Here is a 16536-nt window from a genome sequence, read left to right as displayed (position 1 = left end):
TCATGCTGGCGAGGCGGCTTCAGACAGAAACGGAGCAGCGGGAACTGATGAACCATTAGAGGAACATTTCTGTGTAAATATAGCTAATGATCATCATCTTAACAAGAACACCACAGGAAAAGGAGACAAAAAGGATGATACTGAACAATATTTAGAGCTCAGGCTTTCCTCAACTACCTAGCTGATATTTATGTCCATCATTTTTGATTCCCACCAATCAATGAAATGAAAAACCTACTCACGTTAGAATAACTTGAGAGTATGGCAATAATTACCATTCTTGATTTATTTATGTTTTGCCCAATGAAAGTGTCTTTGCCAACAGAATGAGTCTTGTCTTGGCTGGTGGGGTACAAGTCAGTGTCCTTGCAGGCTCTCATCTTTCAAGAGAGGAAGGGGCCCCTGGCCAGCTCAAGGGATGGAAGCCCACCCCTCATACCACCTTTACGAGGTAACAACTGCCGGTGGCTGCTGGATACTTAGCAACACTTAGAGGAAATTCAGAGAGAGCAAATACTACTATGGAGGCTTATCTGAAGAATATGGAGCCCAGCCATCCCTGGAAACCACGGAAGAGTTATTTTTGCATTAAATGAGACCATCTTTCTATTTAAATTGCCTTTCTTCCTGGATGGATTTAAAGAAGATTCCATAAAATCGCTGTTGACTGCACTATTTCACTGCCAAGCCCCCTCATTTTCTTGTTACCCACCCACCTCTCTAACTGTTCAAGGAATTCAGTTCTACTTTGAAACATTTTATAAAGAATAACACATGGAATTCGTTGCTGTAGACATGGTTCCTCTTCACACAGACAAGGGGAAGAGAGTGCTCTGGCTTCTCCTTCCTGATGTCTTCTGTCCCCTGGGATTGAACCGTCACCTGCTTGTGGAGGCTCCTGAGAAAGCTTATAGCTACCTTTGGGGCCCTGCTCCCAAATGTACCGGACCTCGGGGCATGCCTGCCTTCCTCTAAACTCTCCCTTTCTGGTTTCCTTTGTCAAGTTGCCCTTGTGCACTCTTTTGGTAGTTGGGTTTTTCTAGCAGTTGGATTTTTCTGGCGTGTCCAGCTGGCTCTGACCATTCCCTCCTGTGGGAGGTAAATGAAACCAGGTGGGAAGTCACTGATTTGTGACATTGAAATTAGGAATCTGGTCAAAATTAAAAATAAAATCTTGGACCTTTCCAGCACGCTTACATTTCAGCATTCGGGTATGTTCTTTGAGGGTGCCAGTTAGGTCCAGCCAGTACTGCGCACTCTCACTTACAGAGTCTCTGTTTCTGAGACAAGTGATCATCTATAGTTCAGTGCTGGGGTCAACAGAGAAATTGAACAAATGGAGGTTACTGGGTAGTTTCAGGGTTTTTAAAAGGCTTTATAACTAGAGGTTATCCCTTGAAATGTCAAAAGCAGGCTTATCATGGTGGGGTTTTGACTTTTCATTTTTGTCCTCCAAACAAAAATAAGGCACCAACCGCCCCGAGGGATCAATCACTAGGTAAAAACCAAGAGTTGAGAGCCAACAACAGCAAGAACAAAACACCTCTTAAGAATCCATATGTCCTGCCGTATAAACCAGCCCGGACTTGTTTTCTAGATGAGTGAGCATTAGAAGCAATGTGGCTTATGTTCTCACCCATGTAGAAGGCAGATATGTAGATACAGGGTTAAAGAAACTTAATCGTGGGTAATTTGCAACCTGGAAATCAGTTTTTAATTTCATAATAAGGGTCACCAGATATAGTTTCTGTCTTTAGTCAATATGCAGCCGATCTACACATGCTCACCTTTGCCCTCCACATTAGCCATAATTTAAAAACATCGACGTGGCGTCCACACTGTAAGGCCTTGTCTCCGGTGTCATAGGACAGGTCGTAGTGTTTATCTTGCTGGAAGAGGTAGGAAGCATGCATCTGGTTGCAACTCTGCATCAACCCCTAAAAGAGATGGGAAAACTTAGGAGACTATACTGACTTGATCAGGTATTCTGTTAGATTTACATGGTGGTGAAAACTACTAAGAAAAAAATTTTCAAGGGACACTGAATTTCCTGGAGAAAGAAAGCAGTAAGAATCAATTTTTTTTTTTAAATGGGGCCAATATCCAGACAGTATGAGCTGTTGGGATAGGCCAGCTTTGTGGGATAAAGGGCTCAGGGTCAAATGTAACTTCAGGTTAACAACAATGAACTGTATGCTTTTACTCTCCTTTTTATGAGACTGCATTTATTTAAAAACAATCATAACAGAGTATAATGTTGATTCTTTGAGGGAACGTCTTGATGTTTTGATTTTATTGTAATTAATATTTTAGAAACTTTCGTTCTGTAAAATACTAATAGCGTGATTATTTTAGTGTTTCGTTTGTACTTAGTTAAAGTACTTTATCATCTGGCTGTTAGGGTTTGAGTCCTTTTTGGAAGTCATAGCTTTTAATATAGTTTATTCTTATTTTTATATGCTGAAATCTAAAAAAATAAAGCCATTGTTATTCTGAGATGTCTTATGTAACCAATCTTTGTTTTTTTAAAAACAATTTTAGTGGCGCCTGGGTGGCTTAGTCGGTTGAGCGTCCGACTTTCACTTAGGTCATGATCTTGCGGTTCATGGGTTCGAGCCCCGCGTCGGGCTCTGTGCTGACTGCCGGCTCAGAGCCTGGAGCCTATTTCAGAGTCTGTGTCTCCCTCTCTCTCTGACCCTCCCCTGCTCACGCTGTCTCTTTCTCTCTCTCTCCTAGAAATAAAAAATATTTAAAAAAAAAATTAAAAAAAACAATTTTAATGTTTTATTTATTTCTGAGAGAGAGAGACAGCGTGAACAGGGGAGGGTCAGAGAGAAAGAGGTAGACACAGAATCCTAAACAGATTCCAGGCTCTGAGCTAGCTGTCAGCACAGAGCCCAACACGGGGCCCGAACCCATGAACCGCAAGGTCATGACCTGAGCTGGAGTCGGACACTTAACCGACTGAGCCACCCAGGTGCCCCTATATAACCAATCTTTGAAATGCCATGTTCTCCTCTCAAGAGTAGTTAGAACATCAGTACTGCATTTAAAAAACAAATGTTCATTCATTTATTTGGAATTTATGCAAGAGAGAGTGGGAGCAAGATAGAGAGGGAGTAATAGGGGCAGAGAAAGAGTGAGTCTCTACACTCAGCTCAGGCCTGACATGGGGCTCAGTCTCATGAACGATGAGATCATGACCTGAGCTGAAACCAAGAGTGATTCACTTAACTGACTGAGCCACCCATGGTCCCAAGGACCCAGTAGAAGCTGGTCCTCACTACCACCATTCCACACTCTGGGGGTGGGGGGTCTCCCTTAGGACTAGTGGCACCTTTTGTGAGCTTGCATGCCAAGTTTCTGTGACCATGAAACAAAACAAAATGGAATCCAATTGCAATTTTCAATCGTATTGGTCTTCAAGTGAATTTCCTTTTTCAAATCCAATGTCATTCTACCACGCCATTACAATTATTTGATTTAATTACTTAATTTAATTTCCCTTTCTCTCAAAAGAATAACAATGAATTCCACTGCAAATGGAGCCTGAACTATAGGGTTGAGACCAGTTTTATTGCCTACCATCTGGTTGTTCAGGTCCTTGTTATGATTTTAGTTGCATTACATTTTGTGTGAGTTTGGATAAATTCTTTTTTAAAGAACTCTCACTTCTAACTTCAACTAGATGATCACATTTTAGTCTTTTCTTTGCTTTCCATGAGTCACAAGAAAAAAAAAAAAGCCAAGCATTCTGTAAAAGCACAATTGTACTGTAGATAAGGAAAGAGTCAGAGGCTTCCTGTGGTTCGTGACAAATTAAAATGTGGTGGGGTTTCTGGCGAGGAGACCGGCAATGCTGCTTTAGTCAGACAGCATGATTCATTCAGTGTTCTTTGGAATAGTTCTGTCATTTTGCCACCCATTTTCCATAGGAAGCTTCTGGTGTTAGGGCAAATTAATTATCACTGTCAATGAAATATCCCACTGTAACTACCACAAACAGTGGAGTATAAAGATGCGGTAATGGAGTGCCGGTACTTGGGATTCTCTCTCTTTCTCTGCCTCTCCAGCTCCTCTCAAAATAAATAAATAAACATTAAAAGAAACCAAAACACATGACCTCTCAAAAGTTGGCCAGCAGCAGTCTCATTACACAAAAAGATAAGTAAACATGATGTTTTTCACGTAAAGAGTCTTGATAATATCCTGATTCCAAGCCATTAAAAATTATAGACCATTTATGTTGCAGGTTACTTTGGTTTAAGTAGGCTCCACACCCAGCATGGAGCCCAACATGGAGCTTGAACTCAAGGACCCTGAGATCAAGACTTGAGCTGAGATCAAGAGTCAGATGCTTAACCAACGGAGCCACTCAGTCACCCCTGTTGCAAACAATTTTAAATACACTAATAGTTGCAATGTGATGATATAGTTGTAATAGAAATTTCCATGGTCAAATAAATTTAGGAAATTCTACCTCATAAATTCCTTCTTTAAAGATATTTGCAATATATATCAGCCTATTAAAGGCTCTGATGTGCCCTGAAGTAATGACTCTTGCTTTTACCTCTTTTTAATCTAAAATATCCCATTTAAAATTTATTTTTACTTTAATGTTTTTATTTATTTATTTATTTATTTATTTATTTATTTATTTATTTATTTCTAGGAGAGAGAGAGAGAGAGAGGGAGACAGCATGAGCAGGGGAGGGTCAGAGAGAGAGGGAGTCACAGACTGAAACAGGCTCCAGGCTCTGAGCTGGCAGTCAGCACAGAGCCCAAAGCGGGGCTCGAACCCACGAACCGTGAGATCATGACCTAAGTGAAAGTTGGACCCTTAACCGACTAAGCCACCCAGGCGCCTCAAAATTTATTTTTATTTTAAAAATTTGCTTTAATGTTTATTTTTGAGAGAGAGAGACAGAGTGTGAGCAGGGAAGAGGCAGAGAGAGGGAGACACAGATTCTGAAGCAGGCTCCAGACTCTGAGCTGTCAATACAGAGTCCCATGTGGGGCTCGAACTCATGAACTATGAGATCATGACCTGAGCCGAAGTCGGACGCTTAACCGACTGAGCCACCCAGGTGTCCCTGAAATATCTCAAGATTTTTCAAACCCAGAACTCTCTTATCACAGAATACTTAATATGGTCTTATACAATGATCTTATTCCTTATATCTCCGTAAGGGACATGCTGTCAGAGCATATAAACTCTTGGATTTGGAAGGGATCCTAGAGCTTTTATTCTGTTCCTTTTCAATGAAGGAATCTTTTCTCTCCCTTTACTAATAAGTATCTGTCCAATCTCCAGTCACCTCCCCCTGGTGGTGAATTTATTCCTATGCAAAGCATTCACTAAGTGGGGGAAGCTTAATTTTTAGAAAAGCTTTCCTTTTATTGACCAAAGTCAGAAGTTCAATTATAGAGTATTCCAATTATGCCATCAAATCATTACACCCAGGGCTACAGACCCAGGTCCCTGAGGCTGCAAGAAAAACAAACAAATCTCTTCCAATTGAGGGTCATTTAAACTCAAAGGCAGAAGGCTGCCATCTTCTCAGCCTTTTAAGTTTCTTTTTCTTTTTAGAGTAAACATCTTTAGTCATTTCAACCACATCTCTCACACATTCACCAATTGTTGCTCATCATTGGAACTCTAGCCTGATGAGGCCCCATATGCAATTTGGCACTGACCTAAGCAAACAACTCCAGGCATGGTTTATCCAGAGGACAGGGGGAGACTACCACCTTCTTCATCTTGGAACTCTACTTTTAAACCCATTAATTTTTTTTTGAACGCTAAGTTTCTCTTGATGCATTGTTGACCCTGCTGAGTACAATGTAACATTCTACGCCTTTTTCACAAGTACAGTTTAGCCATGTATGAAACTTGCCTGTCTTATCAACTCAAAATATAACTCTCCTATACTTGGACATAAGAGGATCTCATAATCATCCTCATTAACAATTTCCCCTTTTGGATATGGCTCACTGTTCCAGGCTGTGAAATCATCCTGTATTAGGATTCTGACACTACACACATTTACTCTACAGAACTCCATGGGTGGACTGGGCTGTGAGTCAGGAAAGACATACCTCTTCTCTAACCAGGAGAGCGGAGCACTGTAAAGGGACGCCCATCATCTTGTGTGGGTTCCATGTCACAGAGTTGGCCCTAAAGGAAAGAAATCAAGTTAAGAGGGTGGCGTCCATGACAGGCTCAGACTACAAGGTCTTGTGCGGGGACAGCAGAGCTTCAGGGTTCTTAGCACTGTTTCTCAGACTCCTGGATGATACTAACTTTGCAAAACAAGAAGTGGCCTCTTCATTCTACACTCTTTTCTTTGTCTACAGAGAGAGTCGGTGAGGGCAGTCACCTTCGTGTGGTTCCCCCTTTGCTTCCATGCAGGAATTCAGCCAGTCTACATGTGGTCTGAAAGCCCCTTCTAGGGATGGGGATCAAGCAGTTCAGGGTCCTGTCTCTGGCCACCAAGGAGCAGAGCACCATGCAGGTGAAGGGACTGTCCTTGTGTGCCTCCATTGTTCCTGTTTCTGACACTACCATAGTGGCTCAGAGCTCAGAGTGGTGGCTCATTTCACTGCTTAATTTTGTTCTCCTCATTCAACTTCTCCTACTCAGTTGATCATGACGTTTCTCCTATGTGTCTTTTCATAACAGCTTCTAGCTCATCCATTTCCGTCTCTTCTCTAACCCACAGACATCCTTCTGGACCACAGGTGGGATATGCTATGGCCCCTACAGCAGTTTTCAGTCTATTTTGTCCTGACACACTTGAGAAATACATGCTTTCCCATCAGTAATAGCGATTGTCCAGGATTTATGCTATCGGAAAAGTTTAACCATAGTTCTGGGTCAGATGATGATAACAATGATAATAATAATAATGCCCTCAAAGGTGAGCCCAGGCCACGTGTTTAGTGTTGTGTTCTTTCACTTTCCCATACCCATTTTCATCACAATAGACTATTTCATTTTCATTCTCAGAAAATTCTATTCTCATGCTCTTGGGTCTCCTTACTGCCATTTCCTTTTCCTGGAATGTCATATCTCTTTGCTTCACTTGGTTAAATCTTACTTATTCTCCAAGACTCAGATCAAGTGTTATTATCTCTGCAGCCTTCTTCAAGTTCATTTGACTTCTCTCCCTCACTCCCTCAGGTCTGCTCCAACCAGCTCCTCCCCCAGCTCCAGGGAAGCAGCTGTTCCTTCCATGAATGAGTTCCCATTGCAAGGTGAGCCTCTGTGCGTGTCTTCTGAGAGCCTGAGGGATCCTTGGTGAGGAGAATCATGAATGTGACCCTGGTATGAGGAGACTCACAGGAGGAGGGAAAGGAGGACAGCCAAGGCGGCTGCCTGCAGAGTGTGGCAGATTACTGCCCATCCTCTGGGGGAACAACAGCCTTGGGCTCACCCTCCTCCCAGCTCTCGAAGTGCAAGAACCTTGGGAAGAAATGAGAAGCTGGGACAGATCTCATACATTTGCCTGACGAATGGTGGGTGTCAGCTGGCCAGTCGGAGAACGCTTCCTGGCCTGGGGACTTCATCTGACTCAGTGAACAGACCTGGCTCATCTTCTGATACACCGTAAGCATTAAATAAGGCTGGCTCTTGCTATTGATTTCAATTCTATCATTTACACGCTTGGTGACATTGAGCACCTATACACCACTTCTATAATCTTCTACAGGCCTATGCCTAATCCTGATGAAACTCAGCATTGTCAATGATGACACCTGATGGAAAAGACAATAGCTGTTCTCCACTTATCTGATGGGAGGCATTTGTTTTTACGCAGTGGCCAACTTGTCCTTTTAGAGTAGAAGCTGCTTGAGGCCCACAACTGTCCAACGTGGAGTCTCCCGTCCTGCCTCTATCTTAGCGGGGCTGCCTCTCAAACATGGCAAACAGCTGCACACAGTGATTCAGTGATGTGCCCTTAGTTTATTTGAGAAATGTTGGCAATTTATGAAAAACAACCTCAGGTTCATTTCAAAATGTTTTGCTGTGAGACTCAGTCACGGGGCTTCTGTGATTTACCGTAAGTTAGAGAAAACTGAATCCCTTAAGGCTGTTTTAAGACATATCCTTGTGCCCATATTTGTGCCTCAAACTCCGCAGACCCCACACGAGTTCATTAACTTGCCCCCTCCTCATTCTTCCAGATCTATCCTCTCTCATCTGTTCCGTGCCTCAGTGCTTCACACTGTCTTCCTCCCACATACCCAGCTTTCAAATCTCAATGTTTTAGTATTATTTTCTTCTTCCTGCTCTCATGATATCACCTCTTGCAGCTCTATCTAAAAAAAAAACAAAACTCTGTATAAAGTGTTTTATTCTGTAGTCCTTGGTGCTAGATTTTGTTGTAATTTTTGAGGAAGATGTTTCATATAGTACAACCAGCTAATGCCAGCTTGGTGAAAGATACCTACAAAAAAAAAGTGTTCCCCATACTTTTTAATGTGTTATACAAGACTGTAAAATCTGTCAATGTGGAAAGTCTCTAGAGTTTCTTAAAGTATTGGAAAGTAAGGCAAAAGAAAATATCATATACAAATAACATTGAAGCATTCTCTAATATACAATGCTCTTCGTGTAATTAGAGTGACCTATCTATCTATCTATCCACACACACAATGTTTCAGAAGCAAGGGAGATAAACAGAAGGCCCTGTTCTTTAAATTACATTTGGTCCTGGGGCGCCTGGGTGGCTCAGTCAGTTAAACATCTGACTCTTGATCTCAGGTTAGGTCATGATCTCCTGGTTTGTGAGTTCAAGCCTTGCATGTGGCTCTGCGCTGATGGCACGGGGCCTGCTTGGGATTCTGTCTCTCCCTCTCTCTCTGCCTCTCCCCTACTTTTTCTCTCTAAATACGTAAATAAATAAATAAAGTTAAAAAAAAAAGGAACCAAAAACTTAAAAAAAAAAAATCACACTTGGTCCCATAGATGAGCAAGTCTCTGTGATAGTTTGTTCCATTCTGTGGAAGTGACACCCCTGGGTTCCTTCCATCCTCTCCGGCCCTGCTGCTACCACCCAGCTTTGCACCCTAAGCTTCTCTCACCTCCACTGACCACCCTCATCTGGACATTCTCAAGAGCTCGATGGCTTCCACCTCCTCCCGAATCCAGAGCTGTCTTTCCAAAGGGCAGGTGGGATAATCTGCCTTGTCTCTTCAAACCCCCACTATGGCTGCCACAGCCAGGGCTTTCATTTTCATCCCCCCAACCTGAGAAATACAAGGCCCTCCATGCAAAATAGGAGCTCCTACAGCAGTGATTCTCAGCTTGGGGGTTTCAGTTAATCCTGACGTGGCCCAGGAGGCAAGCCCTCCACTGAGACTCCCTGGGCAGGACTTGTGATGCTCTGTGAGCTTCCTAGTCACTGCCATGAGTCCAGCTAAGTCTCCAGCCAAACTTATCTGGACTTCCTCCAAGGGCTCTTTCAAACCTCCATGTCCTAGCTAGCTCTTCACCTTGAATGTCCTTCTCTCACTTCTGTCTCATGAAGCACCAATGCCCGCCCCTGCGTGAAGCCTTCCTGTAATAACCCTGTTGAGCAGGAATCATTCCTTTCTCTGTGCTTGCCACTCGGCTCGCTCATCTGTCTCTTGAGCCTTACTTCCTCTGCCTTTAATATTAATCCATCATTGACTGTCACTCTTCCCTACTAGATTCGAAACCCTTCAAAAAGAGGCTTCACACCATATTGGTCTTTGTGCTCTCACTGGGCTTTGCATATGGTAGAGGTTTAGTAACTACTGAATGAAATTTCTAACCCCCCAGCTCTCAGCGCAGGAGTGAGGGCAATAGTCGGTAATATAGCAGAAGCCATTTTGGGACCTTCAGCTGGGCCAGAAAGCCTAGAGTGGGCCACCACAAAGGGTTATCACAGGTGAGCAGCCACCTGCTGTTGGGAGGGGTTAAAGGAGTCAGTTCACAGTGCTCAGAAGCGTGCTTTGGAGTGGTAGGGCTCTTGGCACACCCTCTCAGCTACACCATCTCTAGAAAGCTTGACACCATTAGCAAGGAAGAAGGTTGCTTTCTGAGAATTTGGTAGCTACTCCAAGGGAGCCCAGGCAGGCTCTGGTTACACATGCCATTTTGTTATACGGATATCATGGGGCGGCCTGTGACTGCTGGGGAACCTCTTGATCTGGGGACAAGAACTGTCCATGGATGTCCTAGACTTTAGAGTGACTCCTTGAAAAAATCTATACTCCCAAGTGAGACAAATTTCTTTCTTCAACTTTAGCCCATACACATTATGCCCAGGACTGTCTGCTGGCCCTACAACCTTATTTGCCAAAGATAGTGTGCCTTTTGCTAATAAGTCAGCAAGATGGATACTCTCAGGTAGGTCGGTGGGAGTCCCTCATTTTTGGGGACTTCCTATTTGGCTATGCCACTTAGTAGATTTAGTTATGATACAGTTTGAAGAATGATGGCAATTGGAACAGACTCTGTGTTTCACAGTGAATGTTCTAAGCTTTGCTCCCAAATAATAGTCTTTAGTACAAAAGTGTGTGGGTGTTATTTTTCCAAGGCCCAGGGGAGGTAATTTAGTGAGCTTTTAAGTCATTGTTGGCAGAGGACGCTCCAAGACTCTCAGCACTTGGGAGTCCCAGGTGTATTAAAGGGACAATAATAGATGCTTACTTTTTGTGCCAGCCAGAAAGAAACTCAAAGAAGAGAAAAGTACTGTGTGCAGGTCACCTCTCTTGAAAGCACGAGAATTTAGTTCTTGTTCTGATCATCTGAGCAGGCATCTTCCAAGCTGTTCTTTTTTTTTTTTTTTTTTTTTTTTGCATTGTCTCTCCCTGCATTGCCTCCTCCTTATGCATCCCATTCTAGACAGAGCTTCACGGTGGGGGCGGGGGGGGGGTGGAATAGAAACTGGGCATGGGAGAAGGGCCGGAGGGCCAGAGGCAGAGGCCAAGACTGGCTCCCTCTGTGAGGGGGTTATGCCTGCCTTCAGCCTCCATTACCGAAATGGGTCCCTGCGATCAGAGTGTGGGCGGTCCTACATGGCAGGCGCTGACCCCAGCCAGCAGACTCAGGGACAGCTATCCTGCTGACATGCGCCTCAGCTGCTCTGACTTGAGTCTTCCATGAACTAGGCAGCATGCCCCTGACTCTGCCTCGGTAACTCCCGCCCCGTCTTTCTAACTTGCAGGTTCTCTGTGTGTGAGCCGGCCTGGGTATCGCAGAGCATGCCTTGCGCGTTCATTCTGGGCTGCCTGCACAACCAGGGCTGACAGATGCTCCCACACCCCAACGGCCTCTCCCCTCATCCCGGAACAGGGGTTGTGCCAACACGTCCAGGGGCAGAGCTGGCGGGAAGCTCTTCCTGGGCAGCACCTGGCTACCTGGTGGGTCGTGGTCGGCACTTGGCCTTGGATGAACTCAGGCTCTCCAGCCGCCTGGAGTGTCACAGCTCACCACTGCTGTTGACCTGCCATTGCATAATGGAACTGGGGACACCGAGCTCCCTTTGTGCATGGTCAGCAAAGCCTGGGGCTGCTTTTGCATTCTATAATTTTTTTCTTTTCTCTTCAGACCTGAATATGTCTTATGCTAATCAAATATTATTTCCTTTGCTTTTCTCAACCACCTACTGCTTAGTCTCTGGGTGAAAAATAAAAGGTGCTTTGCTAGGTCAATCAGAACTATGTTAAAAAAATTTTCATGGGAACGAAACCATTAGATGATGTTATCACACTATCTTGCTTTCAACAGGCTGTATTAAACGCTAGACCCATGCTTGCAACACTGATAAATTATAAGGTGCAAAGGTACTTATTGGTTTCCTTAAAGTGGTGGATATTACCCTTTTATGGAGCATGAAGGCTATAGACCCTCTCCCTGGAACACTATGACCTGCTAATAGGTTTTAAACAACTTTGGTAGTTGGTTCAGAGATTCTAGGAAGGTCATTCCTGAGTCTCCTGGCCAACTGCGGATTGTAGTTAGGAATCTCTGTTGAAGAAACATTCCGCTTGGGCCACTTGATAAGGGATTTGGCTGCTTTTTGTTGTTTACACATGATGCTCATGTGTCTATGACCACCCAGGCGAGGCACACAAGCACTGCACAGAACGGGCTCACCTGTATTCCAAGAGTTCTTAGAGCTTGTATGTAACTTGTTTATATTTAGCTTTCATGCTTTACGTTGTTAACAAGAAAAAACGGGCGTACCTCTCCACGCCGCTCAGTTTCCACTTGTGTTTCCGGGACATCAGTAATCCCCCACCCCAAGCTGCCTGCAAAAGGAAGATCATACAAGGAAAAAGGTAGCGGGTTGTCATTGCCTACATGTCTACAGTTTGGTGTCTTCCAGAACAGTGAGAGTCTCGAGGGGTGAAAGTGATCTCTTCAACCCCAGGCAGTTTAGGGGGTTGGCCACCTTCTTCTGGCACTAGACTTTCAAAGTTTAAATTGGGGGCTGTTCTAAGGTTTCAGGTTCCAGCCTACATTTATACAAGTGGAAGGAGCCAAAATGGGGGCACATTTCTTCTGTCTGCATAAGAAAAAGATCCTTTCCCCATCACCACCACTCTTAGTGCTAATGAAACTCATGATCTCTGAACAAGAAACCCTACTGTTCCCCAGTTGGCATTACAGAGGATGGGCCAGGGACCCATTAAGCTGCTTCTGAGTTGTAAGGAAAACTCCTTTGACAAGTCTGGATGATTCCAGAGGAAATAAGCAGCTTCCCAATCCTATTTTACTAATGTGTACTTTTGGATAAGATAATTTCTCTGTCCAAAAAAGAAAGAAAGAAAGAAGCAGGAAGAATTTGTACCAGTCAATTCACTGAGCGATAGAAATATGCCTTTTAAAAGTCTGTACTCAAGTTTGAAGGTTTGGATTCATGTACTGATGTAGCGATCTCCTTTAAAAATAAGATGTCGAGATGGAGATTCATTGGAAAATGTTGACATTCTTTGTGGGTAAAAATAATCCTGGGATAATTTTAAGGAAGAAATCCCCACCTGTTAGGGTATAATTGCTTCTTTTTTTTTAGTTTGCTATAATTTCAGTTCTTTTACAACTTTGAAAAATTATCCAATTTTCTAAACGTGTCCTATTTTAAGATTTTTTCTAATCTAATTATAAAAGTATAAACATGTAAGGTAATACGAGTAAGTGCTAAACATGATATGTTTCAAAGAAAGCAATACAATTGGTTAAAAGATCTCAGCTCTATTTTGAGTAGAAATCCTGGAGGGGAGACCACAGCAACTGCTGGCTGAGGACACACAGACATTATTATTTTTAATGCTGTCAGGTTAATCCTTTTCCTGAATCAGCTAGCAAGGTTTAGCAGGCTCTCCAGTTCTGAGACCCAGGTCATGATGCTACTGAAATTACTCAATCTTTTCTTAGTGTCTTCATTTCTAAAATGGATGGGGTCATTGGTAGCCTAAGGAACAACTCACTGTGAATCAAGGAAGGAAAAGAAGCCACGAAGGATAACACTGGGATGATGGAAATTTACTAGGTTCAGCCTTAGTTAGTAATAATGGATTAGTAACACACATTTTGCAGGTAACAGCTGAATCTTTGAGCCAGACTCTGATTTACATGGATTAAATTTAAATCTTTTCCAGTTGTCCTTGTAAAACCTGACATTTTTTCATTTGACAATGTTTTGGTGGGCACATCTTCATTTTAGTGTGACCCGGTCTGGAGTCAAAACATTTCAAATACAATGTATCTGCCTAGCTGACCCAGCTAAGAAATTGGAAATGTGGCGGCCCATATGTCCTAGCAAGCTGTCAAGTCTGCTTTCCTCTCTGAATACACAAACACTTGACTTGAGTTTGAGTTTTTTATCCTCTGGGTTTCCTATGTAAGGGTAACTCCTTTAGGCCTTTCTGATCATTCTCACAGGGAAGGAAGCGCAATCTGCATGTGTATGGCTGTGTACGTATGCACGTATGCATGTAGGCTACATTCCCCCATGGATGTTATGGGCCAATGGATAGAGAGCTAAGTGCTCAGTTTGGGTACTGATCATAGAAATGAGAATATTATCATGTTGGGAAGGTTAAGGCATCATCAGCCTCCAACTTCCTCTAGTCGCCTTTGTGTCCTATCTGAGTTGTGTGATACTGCTCTCTGCATCTTAAAATCGTAAATATCTCTATTCTGAAAATAAGCTCCCAAAGGAAAAATAAAAACAAAACAAAACTAGAGAAACGACAGATTTCATTCCATAAGCCCCAGATGAAGAAGCATGCAAGGACATTTTAGTGGCAGCTCCTATGGGATACTCACATCCACATGCATCCAGATCTTGTACTTTTTGCAAATGTCAGCGACTGCCAAGAGGGGGTCAAATGCTCCGTACACAGTGGTCCCAGCGGTGGCGCTCACAAGGAAAGGAACAAATCCCTACTCAAACGAGAAAGCCCCAAATAAGGTCAAGTAGGGCTTCAAGAATTTTTTCAAAAAGCTGATAAAAACAGTAGAAATTCTCCCCTGTCAAACACATCTGCAGTTCTGGAAGCATTAGAAGGATCACCGACCCCTTGGAGCCTGGAAGGATGTTCACACTCTAGGATCTGAGCTCTCCAGGCCATTCCGTTGGACCCGCCAGTCAACCTCATGAGAACAGACGCTCTGGTTCTCAGAAGAGGCTGCACTGGACCCAGAGGTGAAGAAGCGTGAGGAAGTGTTGTGCTGCCCACAAGCCATTTGTATATTCCAGGTAGATTTCTTCCCCCCCACCCCACTTTGCCCACTTTCTAGTCTTCCTTTTCTGTAACAGTCCTTTAGACTGAGCAGAAAAGAACAAAGAGAAGGAAATCTGACTGGCCCATTATTCCCAGTTAGAAAATCCTCAGATAATTTATTTGGTGTCTTGGGGGGAAGGGTTCATGTGGGACTATGTAATAAGCCACGGCTCTTATCCACCTGAGTAGTTCTCTGGCCCTGGCTAAGTGAAAATTGCCAGAAGAGGGTAGAATGTCTCCCACAGGGTGAACATAGCAAGGGTGTGGACAGGATGTTACAGAGTCAGTCTTTAGGTGGCAGCAAAGGTTTAATCTTGTGGTTTGTGCTGCCAGCAGTAGTTCTACCTCAGAAACAAGGGGAACCTCCTAATGCCACTGTGTGGGAAATAAAAAGGCATATGAAGGAATCATTTCCCCTGAGTTGATAATAATAAAATGTTCTGTTGAACTAGGAACTGTAGGTCATATCCACTAAAAGTTACATTTAGGGGCACCTGGGTGGCTCGGTCAGTTGGGCATCCGGCTCTTGATTTTGGCTCAGGTCATGTTCCCAGAGTTGTGGGATTGAGCCCCATGTGGGCCCCTGTGCTGAGCATGGAACCTGCTTAAGATTCTCTCTTTCCATCTTCCTCTGCCCCTCCCCTGCTCTCTCTCTCTCTCAAAAAAAAAAAAAAAAAAAAAAAAGTCACACTAAGGGAATTCTACAAACAAGCTCTCTGATTTGCAAACTATCCAGAGATGTAAATGAGTTTCTAGAGCTCCAGACTTTCTTTCTTCTTTTTGTTAGTTTTTTTAATGCTCTTATTTTATTTTTGAGAGAGACACAGAGCATGAGCGGGGGAGGGTTAGAGAGAGCCAGAGACAGAATCCGAAGCAGGCTCCAGGCTCTGAGCAGTCAGCACAGAGCCCAACACAGGGCTTGAGCTCACAAACAGTGAGATCGTGACCTGAGCTGAAGTCAGACGCCCAACTGACTGATTTGCCCAAGAGCCCCTAGAGCTCCAGACTTTCTAGGTCTCCAGAACTTGCTCCTTCTAAGACTTCTAAACTTTTTCCTAAAAGTTAAGATGCTTAGAGAGCCAATTATAGCCATATTCGTAGGCAGAAAAAATTGGCCCCTTTCAAATAACCATACAGCGGTAACTCATGCTGCATTAATATTGTGATGTTTTCCACCTGTGAAAATGATCTTTCAAATGTATGTCTGCTTAATGCCAACCTTCAGCACAGAGAAAGACAAATGTTTTAGAAGTTCTTATAGCATCACCGTGTATATTACTACAGGGTATACTATTTAATGAACAAGTTAGACCTTTCCAAAGCAGAGTCTAAAACTCAGAGAAATAAACAATGACTAGATGCAAAACCCCCCATTTTCAGTAAGGCTCGGAAGTTGAGAATTGGGTCCGCTTTAAGACCAAGCCAAAGTGTGTTCTCCACTGGATGGAAATAGAAATATGTACCCTTGGTTTGTTAACTCCCTACAAAAACTTACTTTCTGTTTGGCTTCAAGGATTCTTCTTTCAAGATCAGATGGGATCATTTTCCCTCTGAAAGGAAAAATAAATACATTAAAAGTTTGCTTCAATACTTTACTTTGTTGTCCTTATAAGCAGCCACATTAGGATAAAAGGTTCAACCCTAAACTGTTGATAAGAATGATCAGTTAATACAACTCAGTGGCTGTTTCCAGGCGGAAACGCAGTTCCTCCCGGAATGATGCAGGACTGTGATTTCTGAGACATTTAGGAGAGTCCTGACCACATGTCCCTT

The 16536-nt window shown here is 43.3% G+C and overlaps 1 protein-coding gene across 1 annotated transcript in view; it reads right to left on the bottom strand.

The window, feature by feature from the left end:
• GAD2 (glutamate decarboxylase 2) overlaps nucleotides 1-16313 on the bottom strand; it is a gene marked incomplete at its 5' end in the record, with an annotated part of 29411 nt that extends 13098 nt beyond the window's left edge. Inside the window, 5 exons of the mRNA XM_039220509.1 lie at nucleotides 1788-1937; nucleotides 6100-6178; nucleotides 12221-12285; nucleotides 14306-14422; nucleotides 16259-16313. Coding sequence (XP_039076440.1) covers nucleotides 1788-1937; nucleotides 6100-6178; nucleotides 12221-12285; nucleotides 14306-14422; nucleotides 16259-16313 — 466 coding nt within the window. The remainder of the gene's footprint in view (nucleotides 1-1787; nucleotides 1938-6099; nucleotides 6179-12220; nucleotides 12286-14305; nucleotides 14423-16258) is intronic.
• Between the last annotated feature and the right edge of the window lie 223 nt (nucleotides 16314-16536).

The sequence above is a fragment of the Hyaena hyaena genome, unplaced genomic scaffold, assembly GCF_003009895.1.
Source record: "Hyaena hyaena isolate Hyena2069 unplaced genomic scaffold, ASM300989v1 scaffold_896, whole genome shotgun sequence".
NCBI lineage: Eukaryota > Metazoa > Chordata > Mammalia > Carnivora > Hyaenidae > Hyaena > Hyaena hyaena.
Note: the sequence above shows the minus strand (reverse complement) of the source record. Positions and strands in the feature narration are given on the sequence as shown.